This window comes from Carassius auratus, chromosome 44 (assembly GCF_003368295.1).
Source record: "Carassius auratus strain Wakin chromosome 44, ASM336829v1, whole genome shotgun sequence".
NCBI classification, from domain to species: Eukaryota; Metazoa; Chordata; class Actinopteri; order Cypriniformes; family Cyprinidae; genus Carassius; species Carassius auratus.
In genome coordinates this window covers 7300048-7321065 of record NC_039286.1, presented here as the reverse complement: position 1 = coordinate 7321065, position 21018 = coordinate 7300048, and the positions used below count along the sequence as shown (strand labels likewise).

The 21018-nt window shown below is 34.5% G+C and overlaps 1 protein-coding gene across 3 annotated transcripts in view; it reads left to right on the top strand.

The window, feature by feature from the left end:
* The first annotated feature begins 8892 nt into the window (after positions 1–8892).
* LOC113062317 (prolyl endopeptidase-like) overlaps positions 8893–21018 on the top strand; it is an 18646-nt gene continuing 6520 nt past the window's right edge. The window contains exons 1-8 of one of the 3 annotated variants that reach the window (XM_026232078.1): positions 8893–9102; positions 15053–15127; positions 17099–17232; positions 17457–17587; positions 19509–19718; positions 19920–20041; positions 20251–20356; positions 20952–21018. The exon at positions 20952–21018 is cut by the window's right edge and continues 125 nt beyond it. In XM_026232078.1, coding sequence (XP_026087863.1) covers positions 9085–9102; positions 15053–15127; positions 17099–17232; positions 17457–17587; positions 19509–19718; positions 19920–20041; positions 20251–20356; positions 20952–21018 — 863 coding nt within the window. In that variant the 5' untranslated portion in view covers positions 8893–9084. Of the gene's footprint in view, positions 9103–14510; positions 14688–14762; positions 15128–17098; positions 17233–17456; positions 17588–19508; positions 19719–19919; positions 20042–20250; positions 20357–20951 lie in introns of those variants that run through there. The other 2 variants (XM_026232077.1, XM_026232079.1) reach the window with 2 other exon arrangements.

Genomic DNA, 21018 nt, shown 5'->3' with positions numbered 1-21018 from the left:
ATTGCTCCACCTGGGTGAAATTCACAATCTTTTCCAGAGAAGGAAAAACTCAGTTTTTTTTTTTTTTTGACTCATTGGGTGGGTTACTGTACAATTAATTTTTCTTTTCAGTTTTAAATACATTTCTTACAAAATTAATTTTACAATATCTTTTAAATGTTATTTTACATTCTTTTCTTTGTCCATATTACTGGAATGTACTCTTCTGTGCTGATCAATGAAGGAAACAATAAACTGAGTATAGAAGATAAAGCTTCCAAGCTTCATAATGGTAACCACCCCAAATCACTCAAAATCCTAGAAACTTTCCTCCAGCCTGAAAACTGTGTAGAACAGCTTATCAGAATACAACAAATAACATGAAGACAGAAGTGGCATAACAGAACAAACACAGAAGAACATTTGATTAACAGAAAAGGAATTTCCTTCCGATAGTAAAGGATGATACTAAGATCTTGATTTTTTTAAAAATATACACAGCAGTTATTTGTGCATCATGGTACGTGCTTATGATCTAGTCACACGTCAGGGATCACATTCAATGCTCAAGGCTCAGAAAGCCCCCAGACTCCCCTCAAATTAAAAATAGCTGTAGGTGCCCAATATACAGAAACTAAAAATAATTCTGAAACACAACCAAAAGTAAAACATGTCATTCTCTTCTATGTTTATCCCGTCTGCTCCTCAGGAGTAAACAGACCATATTCCTCAAGAGAGATGGATTACTATGTTCCCTCTGCTTTAGAACTATTACAAACCCTATTGCCTCCCTAGCAACAACCCCACCCACTGCAAACAATGTCAGCCAGTGGTTTCACAGCCAGCGGATGGTGTGTCAACGCGCCATTTAACCACTTTGTTTACGGTCTTTGCTTAGCTTAAGACGAGTGCACATCCTCCTAAACACAGATTATCTGCTCCTTCTGACCCTAAACATGTATGATTACATTATTCACTCTCACAGCCAAAATCACTTGGGATTTTTCATTTCATTTTCTGGTCTGTTAAGGCTGTTGTTTTCCTCATGTGATGTTGACTTGTTTTTGAGGAAGTTCCCCTCCTTGTTAGGAAAGAGAAGATGAGCAGGCTGCAGTGAATATGACTCTGACATAATAGAGAGGAGAGCAGTGACCGAGGCGACATGAACATCGACATGCATCGACATGAAGTTTGGTTAGATTGCGTAAAGGAAACCAAAATGAAAAGCAGTTTTAATACTATTATCGTTATTACTGCATGGCTATTCAAGGCCTACTTACTCAGAGGTGTCACAGTCATGCTGAACTGACTGGTTATCATGTGCTATGGTGTAAAAGCACTTTGTGGGATAAATGCATGCTGTCATGAGGATTGTTTTACCAATGCATATGATTATTTAAAATTGTGGACCAAAACAACTTCCTCTTCTATAGTTTTTCTATATATCTCACTTGAATCTCAACAAAGGCAAAGCAATGACATCGTCAAATGCTGTATGCAATTCATCATGCACACATCTCGGAAACTGAGGGGAACAAACAAACACGTTCTTAAAGGGATGTTTTACAAAAAGTAAAAAAAAAAATACAAAAAAAATAAATGCATGACTTCCTTCTTTCTTCTGTGGAACATAAAGTTTTTTTTTTTTAGTTGCCAAGGAAACAATTCTAATTTTCTTTCAGTTTAACATGATGTAATAAAACAAAATGAAATACAAATTAATATTAACTAAATAGACACATAAAAAATAATAATAATGAAAATGCCAAATCTAAAAAAAAAAACTAATTCAAAACATAAATAACAACAATAGCATTTCAATAATACTAAAATATCACTTTGGACCTCAGTGTTCCTCAAAATGTTTTCTTCTGAGTTCTTTCTTACGAAAGAAAGTCACACAGGTCTAGAATGACATGAATTGTAATATGTAACCGTAAATGATAACAGAATTGTCAATTTAGGTTGAACTATTCCTTTTTATCTTTTCATTTTCTGAGCAGCCTGAGCGTCAACCATTGGAAATGGTGTCTTTTTTTCTCAAGGGCTGGCAAACAAACACCCACAACACCACGGATCCATCTTTTGAGCCAAAACCTCCATCTGTTTCATGATCGGCATCATGTGCTGGAAATGGTTTTCCTGTTACTGATCTCTTCCTCTGTCTTTGTTCTAATATAATTTTCTTAAGTCTCTGAGACCCCTTCACCGGGACAGCTCAGTCTGAGTGCCATGAAGGGGAGCAGGGCACAGGCTTCTCTGAAAGGAGGAGAATGTAGTGACGTTAAATGAAGGAAACATCTGGAGAAGAGGAAAAACAGCAGCTACATGGAATACATAAAACAACTCGATCATCAAAGTGGATTAAACTGCCACTAAGCAGATGCGACAAAGGGATATAAATCACAAACACAGCTTAAGCACATCAATCACATTGGTTGCACTTTATTCTACAGTACGTGTACTAACATGTACTTATAGTGTACTTACAGTGTATTTATCCAAGAAAGTTCTGGTAACACAAGGTAACTACATGGGGTAGGGTTAGGTTTAGGGGTAGGTTCAGGGTTAGTACCTAGTTATTGTAATTTTTATAATCAGTACATAGTATGTACATGAGAAACAGGACTGTAAAATAAAGTGCTACCATCACATTTATGAAATAAAATTTATCCAATATATTGTTTTTAATACTTCCTAGTATCAATTGCTAAATTTGGTAACTAAACAAAAAATGTAAAAAAGGTTATTTGAAAGAATTCAGGTTTTCTTTTTTAGAATTTCATGTTGTAATCAATGTTACTTACAGTAAGTTTGGTATACCTTCAGTATGCAGAAATAGGAATATAGTTAAAAATTATGGTCTTCACATTCAGACCAATGGCACAATGCAAATGTGATGCTGCTATTATAAAACAATATGCTAATATAGAGTAAGTTATATGGCCATTTGGTATTTGGAAATATGGAAGTATGTCCAAACCTGTATACTAAGTCAATGGCTACCGTCAACTGTTTGGTTACCAACATATTTATTTATTTATTTTATTTTTTTTGTGCTCAACAAAATAAACAAATGTATGCAGGTTTGAAACAAGTGGAGGGTGAGTAAATGATAACGCAATTTTTATTTTTGGGTGAACTACAGTATCCCCATTAAGTACTTCTATTGTTCTACTTATTTCAAGTTTTCACTTTTCTAAGCAGAAAGGCACATTTCCTGCTTCTGTCAAACTAAAAGAACTATAGGTCAGTGCTAACTCACACTTTCACACTTTAACACACACACAAGCACCTAAAAAAGGCAGCGGGGGCAGCAAATCATGAGACAGTCAAGCAATAGTCCTGAACCAATCAGCTGCAGAATTCACACCTTCATCTAAAAAAGCAAGAAAGAGGAAGTCTATTCATATGATCTTATCTCAATAATCTGCAGTCAGTTTACACCGCTCAAAATATATTCTGCAAGCTATCAGACACCTAAGTGCAGGCCACCAGCAGACAAATCATGTCCAGGTGAACAGTTCTGGACTCCAATTGGGTTTGTGCTTTAACAGGGCATTAAATCTACACGTTTTCCATTGCATCACTTTTCCATTTATTTTTGTCTTATTTATCCTTCGCTACACTGAACACAGCAGCCTCAGGATCTTGCACCTTTACCCACTTTTATTATGCAACAAAGGGGAGAATTAATTCACAGTATAACATTTATATTCACAGTGTCCTTAAATGGTCATTCTTTATGATACGTAATGCAATGTATTGTTCAAATATGTCAACAATGCAAATGTCATACTGTTGCACTTAAAATAATGGTATAATAAATATTTGAAAGCTTTATTGTACCATGAATTTGGTTATAAATATTATTCTAAATAATTTGTATGAATTAACCTATATATATATATATATATATATATATATATATATATATATATATATATGTGTGTGTGTGTGTGTGTGTGTGTGTGTGTGTGTGTGTGTGTGTGTGTGTGTGTGTGTGTGCGTGTGTGTGTGTGTGTGTGTGTTAAACTGCTTTATGTTAAACTGCTTTAAATTACTTTTTTCCCCACATCAATCTTTACTCCATACACCAAAAACATAATTTTTTAACATCTTTGCAAGTATTCATTCCCTTATCTGGGACAGTTGAAATTTAGCTCAGGAGCAAAAAAACTCAAGGGTCACAATAGCATGTAGACTCTGTTACCCTTAATGGAAGAAGTTTGAAACAACCAGGAGTATTCATAGATCTGGCCTTCTGGCCAAACTGGGCAACTGATGAAGAAGGGCTTTGGTTAGTGTGGTGACCAAGAACCTGATGGTCACTCTAGCTGGAGATAGGAGAAATCTACAGAAGGACAAACATCACTGCAACACTCCATCAATCTTCTCTTCAGTTAAGACACATGAAAACATAATTGGAATTTACAAAAAAGCACCTAAAGGACCCTCATGCTCTGAGAAACAAGATTCTCTGGTCTGATGAACCTCAATTCTAAGCATCAGGAAACCAGCTCTGCTCATCACCTGCAGAGTACCATCCCAAAAATAAAGTGTGCTGGTAGCTCAGGGTAGAAGGAATGCTCAGTGCGGCAAAATATAGATATAGCCTTAATGAAAACCCAGTCCAGAGCATTCAGAATCTCAAACTGGGCAATAGGGTTAACCTTCAAACAGGACAATGACCCTAAACACACAGCAAGAGGGCCTTATAGACAACTCTGTGAATGTCCTTGAGTGGCCGAGCCAGAGCCTGGGCTTGATCCCAGTCTAGTGTTTCTGGAGAAACCTGAAAATGTGCATCTGCCCCCATCCAGCCTCAGACAGCTTGAGAGTTGAGGAGATACCCCAAAATACCTGAGGCTGTTAAGGTTCTTCAGCTAAATATTTAGTTAAGGGTATGAATACTTATCCAATGTACTTATTTAAGTTTTTTAATTTTTATAAATTTGTGACAGTTATGTTTTTGCTTTGTCATTGTGTTGAATGGAGTGTAGATTGATGTGAAAAAAAAAAACAATTTCAATCAGCTTAACATCTATATCTCAACAATACAATTTCCATACACTTGCAAATCATTGCAAATCACACTGAAAATCATGGAACATTGATATTACTTAATATTAAAACGTTTATGATTAAATGACTTTAAATGAATGCCAATTAATCTAATCTAATTATTTATATTTTACACTGTTATTGTCATCATTATTGAGAAAACTCTACTGATCTATTGAAATAACAATTCTTTTTTTTTTTTTTTTAAAGGCCAATAAGCCACAAACTGTTATACTTTATGCAAAACACTTGCTGTACTGTACTGTATACATTATGCAAAACACTTACTGTCATTGTTTACAGATTTTTTTCCCCCCGTCACAACACTACTGCTGGTCTGCTGTTTAAAGCAATTAGTCATACATTTTTTTATAGCCTTAAATAGTTAAATCACTCTACATTCTTTAGCAGGATACACATAGCATCTATTAGCAAATGAAGAAGCAATTAGACAGAGCAAAACGTCAGTGTTCTGTGATAACCCACTCCCTTATGACTAATTGTGCAACATATTGTCAGGGGGCAATGCACGGATGAAGCTGGTGGTTGGACAGTGTGCAACAGGTGGGTAAGTGCTGGCAGGGGGGCAAACAACCCCCTCAGACCTCCTCCCAAAAGATTTGAACACAGATCCGTCTGACAGACAAAAGGGATTTTCCTCAAATCCATTTGAATCAATAAACATGTCTGCTAATTAAGATAAAGTGGGGGATAGGGAGTGAATAAGGGAGGTCACGACACATAAATAGTGTATGCGGTGCTGATTCACAGACGTCTAGACCAAATAAAGCCTACAAGCAGCCACACCTATAGAGCAGGGCAGGTACAGAGAGGATCAGGGATTTTACCTGGAATACTCACACTGAAAGTTAATCTGTTTCTGTCCGTAAGGCTAAATATAGCACGCGTGTCCTTTACTTCTTGCTTTCAGGCAATTATTCATTTCCGTTTTCCAAGTTATTAACACCTTAAACTTGGTAGTCCCTCCAGCAACTGACACACCCAAACTGATTAATTTTTTAAAGTAAATAATATAATATAATATAATATAATATAATATAATATAATATAATATAATATAATATAATATAATATAATATAATATAATATAATATAATATAATATAATATAATATAATATAATATAATATAATATATACCATGGTTATTAATATTAACTAAAACCAAAAAAACATTTTTGGTAATTAAAATAAAAGAAATAAAATAAAACTTATTTTAAACTTCTTTTATTTCAGCTTATTTTGCCAAGGCTCATTTTTCAATTAGTTTAGCTCGAACTGAAAAATAAATATAATAAATAAACTTCAGAATAATAACTGTAGAATAATGAAGCACTAAAACATTCATATAAAAATTCAAATGGGAAATATAAAAATACGCACAAATTCAATAATATATTATTGCATATTTATAATAATTTATTATGTTGAATATTAAAAACTATAATAATATATCACTGATAAAATTTGCATTTATATATTTGTTTTTAATAATAATAATACAATATTTATTATATTTAATAAAATATTATAGATGTCATAAAACTAGACAAATATATTAATTTATTTTAAAAAGTAAATATATCAATTAAATAAGTAAATACACTTTACATACATAAGGGAAGTTGATTTCCTCATTTGAATGTGAGGACTGTTTGAGGTGAGTGTGTGGCATAAATAACTGGAACAACAGATACATATCTCAATAGTCTAAAGAACTAAATGTGATTGAGAAATCTGACTGAAACAAAAATCACCAGAATCAAATTTCCCTCATGTTTCCTCCATCTTATACTCTCTCTTTCCTCTTAAACTTACAGTTAGGTTCTTCCAACCTTGATTCTCCATCCTTCTCTCCCTTCCATTTCTAACGTTCATTACTTTGACCTAATTCTCTTGATTTAATCTTGTCTCCCTCCCAGTTCGGACAACAATCAGCCTGACTAATTGCCTCAATGCTCGCAGTCTTGCTAGCTCCAGTACAGTCAATACAAAACAAACCCCAATCAATACTGTCATCGCTGTCACAGTAGTTTTCTTACAGTATCAGTGGCTCCTAAAAAGTTAATCGCACACCTACTGACGGCTAATCTAATCTAATCTAATAATACATCTTCATCATCTGAATGATCAAAAATGAAACTATAGGCAAAGATTTACTCAACAGGAAGAAGAGGAGGACGAAACTGTTTCACAATGATGACATGCAGTAAAACATAGTGTGACCCAAATAAAACTTGCATTCAGTGTTCCCATTCCCAAGGCCTGTAATAGAAAGCTATTCGAGTTGCTATTATTTATGAAATACTTCCCTTTTTCTGATTCCGTTTCGGTCCCCCAGTTGCCTTTTAATCTAATTTCATTCGCCGTTTTCAACTTCTGCAAACAACAATAGTGTTTGTTATTCTATATCAGCATTTCTGGGCATTGCAATTACTTTTAAGCGCTGAAAGAAAGATGGGGAGGATGAATGTAAGATGATTAAGTGGTAATAACTACATTGATCGTCAAATTCCAGGGATTATAGAATGTGCCATCTGCTTGTGAGATCATGGGTGCGTAATTGAACGTGTACACATGCAAATAACATATGGATATAAACAGATCAGATCAGAAATACTGAAAAGAGTCAAACTTGTATTTGACAAGACCTTAAAAAAGAAGTATGTCTCTAAAAGAACATTACTTTTAGGCATGTGAATATAATAAACATGTTTATGTATTAAACATGTATAAAACCATCGTTCTCTCCATCCCTTGTGGTCTTTTTAACCCCCTTGCCACCAACCCGCACTGTTGGAGAGCCCCATTCTATCTGTAAGCTGATTGGCTTACACAGCCTAAGATTGTCAGGATACCTGTCTCTTTAGCTCATTAGTCTATGTGCATGGCATTATGGGAGATGTGTCTGTCTGAAGTCTTTCATAATGGTCCATCTGCCAACTTAGTCCACTTTCTAGTTCCTCTCACCTGTCTAGACACAAACAGCAAATAATTTGTTTATTTCTTTATTTCTTCTACTTTTATTTCTACTTTATTTCTTCCTATGCGCATTTAAGACCACATAACAATGTAGGTTAATATTTAAATAAGTAAGTGTATGTAATTTTAAATACAAAATACAAATATTTATAAAGTGAATATATTTAGATAAATGTTTATAAATATAGAAAATATTTATAAAAAATGTATGAAAAACAATCATTGTTATTAATTTGTATTATAATTTAAATAAATATATTTAGATAAATAAATAAATAAATAAATAAAAGATATACGTTATAAGCCTGTCCAGTTTTTTTTTTTTTGCCATTCAATTTCCCTCACTCCAAAATCCTGTCTACTATTCATGCAAGATGAAATAAACAACAAGATAAATACCAAACTAATAAATAAACACATATGTATTTATATGATTAATGATTTAAATTAAAAATGATATTTAAATAAATATATTTAGATAAATTAAAAAATAATCTTTATACATTTTAAAACCTAATCTCTAATATAATATTCAGTGAGGACATTACTTTTGGTTCCCTCTTACTTCTTCTGAGCTTTAAAATAAATGGACCGATTTTCCAAAATGCATCCGTCATACAAAATTTCATGAATGAGGTCCTCATACCACTTTTTACAGAAACGAAAGTTATACGTGTATGTGAAATTGAATTGAATAGCTTCAGGCTGCAATAGAATTCGGCTTGGTTAATAATGAGGCCAATCCTTTACTCTCTCTTCCTCATCTGCCCTAATAGCTCACAATTAGCAGATGAGAAACGGTTCGTGTTAAGACGCTCTTCCCCTTTTCCCAATACGCTGTCTCCCACCAGACGCCTTTCCCAATCACTGAGATTAGGTGGATTAAATGTCTGAAACTCAAAACCGATTTTTCTTGCTTCCTCTGAGTCAACGAATTAGGCCATCCAAGCAATTGCAAGGTCCAACAACAACAACAAATATTGCACTGTGCACTGCTTGTGCATGTTTGCCATCGCAGCACATCCCCAAGGTTTAGTTGCATGTTTTGGTGGTTTATGGTAAGTTTTGGTAGCCTTAAACAGATTTCACACTGAAACACACTCACTCACCCACTCTTTTTTCTACAAAGACAGCAAGTCTGTTGAAAAGTGTGAGAACAGAATATATAGTGCCAGACAAAGAGTTTAAGACAGCCATTCAATGATGTTTGTTATCTATCACGATAAGTTTCCTGACTAGTTGCCTAAACATACTGAAAGTGCTGAGTTGTTTGACTGTAGGTTTGACTGTAGATTGACAGAGTGATTTATTGTGATGTGGGAGTGGTGAACTATTCTAGAACAGGTGACTGGTCTGAGTCATTAGCAGACTGCATGACAAGTGCTTTCCACTGTTTCTAAAAGTGATAGATGACTTCATTTCCTGCATGGTGAAAGGTAGGGTGAATTGTGTTAGCACTATCTGAGAAGGCGACATTATAAGATAACACATATGCTCCTGATACTCCTGACACTTCTAAAAGGATGGCATCTTAAAAGGGTATAGTAGTTCACCCAAAAATGAAAATCCTCATCATATGCTCACACAGAAGTTGTTCTAAATCTGTATGAATTTCTTTCTTCTGCTGTACATGAAAGAATATATTTTGAAGAATGTGGATCACCAAACAATTTTTAGTCCCCGTTGATTTCCATGGTATTTTCCCCCATTATATAAAAGTCGATGGGGGATTACCTAGTTTGGCCATATTCTAAGGCATATATGCATATATCCTTGTGGAGAAGCAAATCCCAAAATGCATTGTAAAGATTGCAGGTGAGAGAGATATTGATTATAAATAAACAATGGGTAAGTATAAAAAATAGTTGTGTTATTAAATATGGTTGTAATATTTAAATATGCCATTTAGCTATGCAATGTTTCATTAGCTTAGCAACATGCTACCATCAAACTCTAAATAAATCTTGAGTGAAGTCTATTTGAGTGGCATGAGGAGTTGTAGAGCGTTCTAAATCTATCACTTATAAAGGTTGCGCAATGGACAGGTTGCTGTCACATTTTCCATTGTTCTATTCATTTTGCGGGTGAAATGCAATTATTTCTGTAGGAAATCAGAGGAAACTGGTATTTTGCATGAGGGAGAAAGATTTCCCCGTAGAGATGTCACAACTTCAACTTGTGCTAGGTGTGAAAGTGACCTCGATTCACTATTAACAATGCTAATGTTGACGTGCTTTTTTTTTGAAAATGTTTTTTTGGAAATGTTTCTGTGCTTTTGAGAACCTCAGAGTATCATGACCAGCTGTATGTCTGTTAGTGAAGAATGGTGTTTGGGGTGACACATTACTTCCTGGGCTGCCCAGAGAGAATGAAGGCCATGAAGGGGAAACCACAGTGTTCTTTTGCCTCGCAGCAACATCAGTTAAGAGAAACTGTCCAGACTGACACCTAGGAGGAAATGTATGCAAAATATTTCTGTCTATACTAAACAATGCAAATACAGGAAGTCTCAACTCAAATAAACTGGTCTTTTGCTGAATTGCTCGGTTTTAATTTAAAAAGTTTAGTTGCATATTATAAAATATACAGTACTTAAATCTACTCTATTTTCTAAATGCATATTCTTTATATTATTATGAAAGATTCATCCATATGTTTAATAAAAAAAAAAAAAAAAAAAAAAAACATTGACCCTTTTCAATTTTCAATCTTTAATCAAAACTTCGCCTTCTGACATAATTCTCTCTGGTTAATTATGCTAGAATTTCCAAATAATTTCTTATGCATAAATCCCGCCCCCTTCTTTCAATCAGCATTCAGACGCCAAAAAAAAAAAAAAAAGTAAGTTACTTTATAGAGTAAGTGTTATCGCTTTTTTCTAGGATTTGAAAATTTGGTTGAACACATGCTTTTCAATATTTGGCTCAAAATATAGAAGAAGGAAAATAAACAGTTTTAGCTATAACTAAATAAATAAGCCATGTTCACCAATAAAAGCCAATCTGGCAAAAAATAAAAAATAAGAAATGTGTTTTGCTATGCGGCAAACTTTAACTTTGGTAAAAAATAATAACCAACACTGATACTAAGAACTCAAATCAATAGTATTTAGCACCTTAGTGAGCAACAATACCAGCATCTACAAAAGCATTAAGGGCCTGTGGCTGTAGTGGTAAAGTTGTACTGAATGTGCCGAGGCCAACCCCGGGCACTATAGTTAACATACAGTATACCACATTATCCACATTAATCTAACATTATTCTATGACTACAAATGTAACAAATCTTGTATCAATGCACAAGTTACTTCACATTCTAGAGTTGGGCTACTGATCTGCTCATGTTTGTCCTAATCTTACTCTTTTTCCATGAAGAATGATCAAACAGTCTAGTTCAGAATTTGGCTCTATAAAAGAAGCATATGGTAGTGGTCAGGCAAGGATGAATATTACTACCTTGTTTGTGTATGAAAACAGGAGTATATTGTGCAATTCCTGTTTTTGGTTGTTGATGAGTTCCAGAGTAGTAATTTAAGACCAAGAACAGGTTGACACGCAAACCATTGATGTACCGTAGGTTACTCAGTTGGGGACTCTCCAGGACTGATTTTGGAAAGCAACCGAGTTTGTGATACATGTTCGTGTTTCAAATCTTCTCACTCCCTGTCTGGTGCCTTCAGATTCTTCCCATACTGAAGTAACAAAATCAATCCCCGCTGCACCCACTCGTCTCAGAATTGAGTTTCCCATCAGTGCAGCTATGTGTATGGGATTCCCCCTTGAATCATATTCCTTTGCAAGCAGAGTGTTCATTTCTTTGTCTCTGACACTTTGACCCTCAGCTTCCATATGATTTTTGGCCTCAAGATTGGTTACAGCTTGTCTTCTTGTTTGCCTTCAGCATCTGTTTTGCAACAGGTTAGCAAGAAGTCAAGACAGTTAACCATTTAAAGGAATCATTTTGGGTTCAGGACAAGTTCAATCAACAGAATTTGTAAAAAAACAAACACACAAAAAAACAATGGAAGTGAATGAGGCCAATTTTTGGAAGGATTTAAAAGCATAAATGTGAAGCTCACAATAGTACTTACATGACTTTTTCTGTTAAAACCTGGGTATTATTTGCACTTTAAAGTTCTAAATCTATGTATGTATATATATATATATATATATATATATATATATATATATATATATATATATATATATATATATATATATATATATATATATAGTTTAAAGTCATTTCTACAGTCAATGTTATGGCAACAAAGTTATAAATTGCATTTAACTTCACACAGAAAAAATTAGTACGCATTTTTTTTTTTATTAAATTTTTTAGTTTTATTTAATAATTAGAATCAATATTTTATTTTTATTTATTTTTTTTATGTTTACATGTGGATCCCATTAACTTCCATTGTAAGTGCATCACTGTAATCCAGATTTTTGTGGGGTTTTTTTTAAAGAAAAGGCGATACAAGAAAAAACATACCTGCAGTTTACTTATTAAGTTTAAAACAATGTCAAGAGGATATGTATTTGATGGCTACAACAGAATCTAATTTTCATGATGGGAATATCTCAAAACAAGCCTTTTTTAAAAGCATGCCAGAACCACTGCAGGGGGTACGTCATTATTTGAGGGTTTATGTGTTTCATTAAAGGTCTTGTAATAGAGGGATATACGTTGAGACCAGTGACAGCTATCACACCACAGGCATGTAAAGTGTGACTTAAGACTTAACAAAAAAAGTGTATAGGATAGCTTTTACATGCCCGCTGACAAACATCACTTGCCTTGTAATTAAATGCCGGAAAAACATTTTCAAATGTTTTTCTTCCAACCCTTTTTTTCCTCGTGCTTTCCACACTCTATTTTCTGACAGGACAGGCCGTCTGTCAGCATATGCCTGTTTTGACTTCACTAAACTTGTATTGCTGCCAGGAACTACAAATGCATGTCAACAAAGATATGTGAACAAATGCACAGAATAGGCTAGCTGTTAGGTTTTTGTGCACATTAAAACGGTAACATGGTGTACAAATAAGTGCTTTTCTACAAGTAAAGGTAATAGATCATCGACACAATACCTGGTGTCACTACAGTTACAAAGCCAGAGACCAAAATTTCTATGCTTATTTCCAGACTTAAAATAACCTTTTGTTTTGTTCAGTATATAAGACCACTGCACAATTGCAAAAGATCACTGAATCAATCTTATTTCCAATGAACTTTACACATGCGATCAGTAATGTTTTGATTGTATTGCACGCCTTTCTGAAATTGCACTGTTGGTAGTCAGCCATGATTAATTTATTCCACAAACAAAAGTCTCCAATAACAGTGATCTTATAATGATAAAGTTCTTAGTATTGTGATGCAGTGCTCTTAATGTTCACTCTTAAATATAAAGGTTCTGGGAAAAAAAATATTTAGATAACTATAACTATTAAAAAAAAAAAAATCGACATTTTGTTAACTGAAATAAAGTAAGATATAAATATTAGCAAAAAATTAAATTAGAAAAATTTTTAAGAAATTAAAGCTAAAAAATAAACAAATAAATCACATAATAAAAATTAAGACTTAAACTGATATTAAAATGAAAACTAAAAATATCAAATGCAATCTACACTAATAAATATTATACAACTATTCATAAATAATACTACAATATCATAGTTGGCTGCAGATTCTGAGACAACATTTAATATATTATAATGTATAAATGATGTGAAAATCTAACTGCTTGAATGAAAAATTTGAACATTTACTCAAAACTTTTAAAAGTTCCATAATTCCATAAAATGTAAATAGATAATTTTGTAGCACAACGTTTATTCAAAATTTAGTACAAATAAATAAATAAATAATACAATTAAATATATTTGACGAACAAATTCCTGTAACGTTTGCTCAGAATTCACTCATAAATATTTGAAAATGCACATAAGTCATTGCCAATAATCTCTGTTGTTAGAAATGACACAATACAGCAAATCAGGCATGGTTTCGGCCGAAGCTGATAATCTCAAAATAGTCAAATATCTGCTGCCTCCATAGCGTGACCCACTTCATGTTAGATAAAACACTTGTATTAGCCTACTGATATGACTGAAATGTACTGTACTGTAAATCATGCAATCCTGTATATGTCTTACATTTTTATTTAGACCTTTTTTACACTACAAATTTCTTAGTGTAAAAACTTTTAGTAAGTAACAAGAACAAATGCTACTAAGTCTTTTTTTTTTTTAGGAGAGCAGAGCGCAACGATAACTGTAGTGAACTTTGTGAGATCTAACACCTCCCACTTTGGGTTGACCAATCCAGTGTGAAATCATTTCCTGCCTGAAGAGCTGCGTGGTTGTGTAATCAGGAGAGAGAGAGAGAGAGAGAGAGAGAGAGAGAGAGAGAGAGAGAGAGAGAGGGCGAGAGACATAGCGAGAGAGAGAGAGAGAGAGAGAGAGAGAGAGAGAGAGAGAGCGCCATGTTTAATTTCACTTTCACTTTTCGGAGTTAACTCACCCGGGCCTGAAACATACGGACAAATATACAAAGAATTACAAAAAAAAAAAAAAAAGAAAACACACTCAGCATGGCTTTCAAATACCCTGAAGCACGAAGGGACGACAGTAAGGTCAGTGGTACTTTAACTCGTGGTTTTGCAGATCTAATCTTTCATTCATTTGTCTGCTCTTCTTCTCTCTTTAAGATGACATGCACAAACTGCGAACAGGAAAGACTGACTGGAACAACGAACAAGCTTTTGTCATGTATCACGAGATGTCTGGGGTGTTTAGGGGTGTCTGTGTTAATATTTAGAGGTTATGTGTCAGAAGTTACATGTGGCAGCTGACTGCATTAGTTTCCTTGCAGCGCGGGTTTGCCTTAAGGCCTGGTTTATTAGATACAAAACTACCTGGAAACCGAATGTGTCTTGTTTCCATTTTCTCCCAGTGCAGACATGCCTGCTGCTCCTAACTTTGGTGTTTTATTTCAAAGGTGGATGATTATCATGGAGTAAAGGTTCCAGATCCATACCACTGGCTGGAGGACCCTGACAGTGAGGAAACTAAGGTGACCACACACGTGACCCCCTTTTATATCATGACCGATTTTTTTTTTTTTTTAAATTTTTTTATCATCAGTGGGGTTTTCATCATTAATGGAACAGGATAGCAGAGGAGCGACAGGAAATGATGTGAAAGGGCTGGTAGATGATTTAACTAGGGTCACCCTCAAAATGTTGGTAAATTTGTACTTCTCACCAGGCAACCTCTCAATGACTTCTGTTATGGTTTATTACACTCATAAAAAAAGACTCAAGTCATATTTGGATGGTAATTGTTTCTCATATCGACATCTGTAAAAATACCTTTGCCTGGTCAGTCACATGATTTTCAGCTGATATTGCCGGGGAAATATAATTTTTGTGGTGCTTTGCCAGGGTAAAAAAAATAAATAATAAAATGTCTTTCGTATTTATCCCTTCTTATCAAATCCGCAGATATGTGAATTCAGGTGAGTATTAAATTAACAACATGAACTTTGCGCTTGTCAAAAAAAAGGGGAATTTTTTGCAGTTGGTGGGAGAAAAACACCAATGTTCTGTAGTCAGGCAGCAATACAAATCACCAACTATCCCCTGTAAATGTTAAAATTACCTTATGCCTCCATGAGAAACATTTACCATTTGAATAGGGCTTTAGTCCCTTTAAGAAGATGCTTAATCACTGTTGGCATTTGATCAACAAAAACCATTTAAACAAGGTCTTATCAGCTACTGTGTCACTTTAAAGGTGCACTCAGTCATTTTTTACAAAAAATAAATAAAAAAGTTGAATACAATGAAATAAACATTAACATTATGTATAATCAGAGTTTTTTCTCCAGACATTTAGTTTTAGTCTTAGAAATATGTTTTATTCTGCATAAAGCAGATGTCCCCCTCATGGGCACTGTGATGTCGACAACCCATTGACGACTAAAGCCACAGTCAGACGGTTTCAAGCATGAACCACCACAAAGCACAAAAAAATCATTCAAACTGAATCCAAGAATGTCCACTGTAGATATGCGTATTATAATACAGAGAAAAAACAGCCTAGCTTGTATACTAACTTCATGCATTCAGGCCAACAGTTGTCAATATAGAGTCCAAAAACACTGAAGATAAGCAAAAATGTATTTCCCATATTCACACAGTGCTGATATATAATATACAGAATTATTCCACGCTGTTCATAAGATGAGATACAACGTCCAATCAGATTTTTCTCTGTTCACAACCATAAATCATATGCTAAATGCAAATCACATACAAAATCTTCCCAACCTCAGACCTACATGAATGTTTATAGGATTTATTCCTGGTTTCAAAGAAGGCAGAAGCTTTCTAAACCCTATCCAACCAAATTTGCAATAAAAAAGACTGAACCAATTAGTTTAAGCACCATTTAGTACTAGAACTAAATTCTGTATCATCCTTGGTTCAGTAACACTTGCATTACAAGAAGTTACAGCATGGTTTTCTAAGGTAATAATTAACAAAATCATCAAAATGTAAAATTAATATGAATAACTTGTTTAAAAAATAATGAATTGATCAAAACACCTGCTTAAGGAATATAAAAAAACTGATATACATTTTATGCTTATGTGACCATTAACTGACATTAGAGAACCATGCACATGCAAATATGGTGTTACATCATTAAAACATTAACGTTTAATTAAATAAACAGGTTTGGTTGACATTATAAGTCCCAGTAGCATCCTTTTACTGCTATACTGAGATCAATTAACATGCTGCCTGACAGTTACAAGCTTTCGTGAGCTAAAACGACTTTCTCTTTCTTATCGGACAAGGTAAACAATCCATACCACCATGCACATCGTATTTTTAGGCTCGCCCTGTTTTGTTTCCTGGTCTCCCGCTTTGGCCCACATAACCGGAACAAAGACACGTGCATAAAAATGTACATATAAACAAGTTCTCTGTGTGCATGACAACGAGCATTTTAACAGTGTCCCTCACCCGCCCTGCAGATGTTTGTTGAAGAGCAGAATAAGTTGACCATGCCATTCCTGGAACAGTGTACAGTCAAAGAGCGGTTTCACCAGCGCCTCACGGAGCTCTACAACTACCCCAAATACAGCTGTCCTTACAAGAGAGGAAACAGGTAGCGATCAGATCACACAGACAACACCAAACACAGCGCAGGCCGATTGCACAAAGTTTTCAAAGTGACAAGCTCTTTTCACATTCATAAAATATTTGACATGAATAAACATTGAATCCAATAAATGCACTTTAAAAACAACAAACAATGTAACTTTGTGCAATGCTTATACCATCTTATACTTAAGTGAAATTAAATAAGTTTAATCAACATTCTATTTCTAGATATTTCTATTCTCATAATGAGGGTCTGCAGAACCAGAGTGTGCTCTATGTGCAGGACTCTTTAAACAGTCCTGCATCGGTGTTCTTTGACCCAAACACTCTCTCAGAGGATGGAACTGTGGCTCTCAAAAGTGAGTTTGATTTGTTTGATTCATAATACACTTACACACATCTATAATTCACTTACACTAACATCCTACTGTAGTTTTTCCTTTTCAATCTCTCCCAGCCTCTTCTTTTTTATCCTTTCCTTATATGTCTTGACAGATTTAAAAAGAGACAAGAAATCCATAGTCAATCTAAAAAACAAACAAAAAACATACATTTTGAGAATTATGATAAGAAATGAGTGCGTAATAACGATTATGCTAATTAAAATGGGGGTAAAATAAGACTTTTAAAACATACTTCAAAAACTATTTCTATAACTACATTAATATGCATATGCAATATGTAGTGCATGGAAAAATGATACTGAGTAAAATGAAATAACATATTTCTAAAATATTATATACATAAAACTGGTAAATATCTGAAGTGAGAGTTTAGGTCTTTCTATTTGTGGAGCTCTTGAGATGCACAGGATTGCAAAAAAAAAAAAAAAAATTATTACACACTCTTTCTCTCTCTCTCTCTCACACACACACACACACACGTTAGTTTTTGTGGTTTACGGGACTCTCCATAGGCGTAATGTTTTTGATACTGTACAAACAGGTATTTTCTATTCCCTTACACTAACCCTACCCATCACATAAAAAACCCTGCATTTTTAGATTCAATTCAATTTTTAGATTCAAAAAATAAAATAAAAAATAAAATACATTTAGTATGATTTTAAGCTATTTGTTTTATGAGGACATAGGAAGAGTAACACCTACTTTATTTCATTATACACATTTGCATTCTCATGAGCATTTAAACCTGCAAAAAAACACACACACACACACACACACACACACACACACACACACACACACACACACACACATCACATCACAGCATGACTGTACATCTCTTGATTTATGCTGTTTTTATCTTTCTAATTTAAGTGTACATTTTTACAGTAGTTTTCTGGCTATGTAAGTTTTTATCTGCAGATACTTTTACACCAGATAATTTGCATAAATGGGAAACCAGACTACTTTCCCTTCTGAGTCTTTTCCTGGAGTGGCTGTTGTAATAGTTTATTGATGTCTTTGCTGAACAGGTTTGGAGATAAGTTTAGCCCTGAGGGACTGTGTGTCCTTCAGTAAAATACCCAGCTGGAATTTTTTGCGTTACGTTTATCCTCAATGCACTGCACTGATTCATATGTGACTGCTGTTTAAAGAATCAAAAAAGATGTAGAAAAAGTAATAGATTAATTTATGACAAGAGTGCACCCTCAAAAATTGACATCATAACAGGAGTTCTGACTTCTTCGTTGCCTTTTTCTCTGTCACATTTTAGAAATTATATATCAACTGAAAACTTAAAATATCAAAATGCATCCTTTAAAACCAATTTTAAAACCAGACATTGCATTACCATGTAAATGGTACATCAGTATCATGTTACAACATGTTTTCATTCTTGAATTATACAAATTTAAGTTTGGATCGTGCACTATAAAGTCTATGTTCAAAACTATGAATGACAGTTAAGGGGTTAATTCAACTGCATTTTTACATAGGCAACACATTTTTTTCTTTAATCATTGCATGCAAATCTGATGTTGATGAACTTTTGATACAGCTTTTTATTGCTGTAACCCAACAGCACGTCTGCCAAGAATCCTTCACGTTGCTGTAATTTACAGCTTTGTCTTTCCTCATTTTTGCTTTTCATTCCTTTGATCTCTTTTTATCTGTCTATCTTACTCTTTTGCACACCCTCTTTCAAACGCCTCTTTGTTTCGCAGTTTCTTTATATTGATATTTGCCATTTAGAGTGCATTAGCTTCAACCGCACCAATAAAGTTGACAATTTTGTGCTTAAATGACCAAATCTGCATTTCATCATAGCTTGTTGGTCATTTTTATGTATTTTCTTCTACTTGTTGATGTGCAGTGGGTCGCCTGTCCGAGGAATGTGAGTATTTTGCCTATGGCCTGAGCAGCGCAGGCTCTGACTGGGTGACTGTACACTTCCTGAAGGCTGATGACCTCACCAAACTGCAGGACGTTCTGGAGAGGGTAAAGTTCAGCTGCCTGGCCTGGACCCATGATGCAAAAGGCATCTTCTACAACTGCTACCCTCGACAGGACGGCAAAGCTGATGGTATGTGCACACTGTTGGCCAACTACACTACTTTCCTTCTCTGCTGACATCACTTATGGTGCTTCCAGTGTGGCACAGGAAACCCACCTTTCACAATCCAGTTCCGGCCCTACACTTCTTCTACAGCACGGAAGTAAAACCGGTCATGAATGGCAGTTCATGTTGACTTTCTGTGATTTGCTCCTTTTATGTCCATTCTAGGCACTGAGACCACAACAAACCTAAACCAGAAGCTTTACTACCATGTCATCGGCACAAGCCAATCAGAAGACATCCTGGTGGCAGAATTTCCAGACAACCCAAAATGGCAGAGTAGCCTTACTGTAAGAGAACACCAAATTTATACAAAACCCACTTTTTGGGAAGATAAAATGGTGCAACTGGCTCCTACGATTCATGCAATGTGATGAAATATTTATAAAGAATTTGACACAATTACCTAGGCTAAAATTAATTGTTCTCCTTTTTTGTGCGGTTCTCTTTTTGTTACACAATCGTTCCACTGTTTCTCTTTTTGTCCTCGTCTGTTCAGGTCTCTGACGAGGGCAGGTATGCAGTGCTGTCCATCACCGAGGGTTGTGAGCGAGTGAACCGTCTGTGGTACTGTGACCTGCAGCAGCTGCCCAGTGGCATCACAGGTCAGTTTACATGTGGAAATGTTTGGTATGTGGGATGCCTAATAGAAAAGAAAACATTTATTAATAATAATAAAAAAACTGAATTAAAACATTTTAATTAAAGAACGACTGAAACACAAAGGACCACTAAATTATAGTATATTTAAATTTCTGTAAGATAGGGTCTATAAGATGTTTTTGAAAAATCTCTTTCCTGCTTTACAAGGCTGCATGAATATTGAAAAAAAGTAAAATACAAAACAAAAACAAAGATCTGTTAAAAATACATTTTGAAATGTCATTTATTTTTGTGATGTCAAACATGAACTTTTAGCAGCCATTACTCCAGTGTCACATGATCCTTCATAAATTAATCTAATATGCTGATTTGTAGCTTGAAACATTTCTTCTTATTATAAATTGTAAAATCTCTTGGGCTGTCTATTATTGTTGTGTAAGGCATCACACATTTTTTTCAGGATTCTTTTGATGAATAGAAAGTTTAGCATTATTTTGAAATATAAATGTTTTGGAATAATGTCTTTACCATCACTCTTGATCATTTTAATGCATATTTGCTAAATATCATATTCATTTAATAATAATGTTATTCAAGGTTTGCTTCCATGGGTGAAGCTGGTTGACACATTTGAAGCTCAGTACACATATATCACCAACGAGGG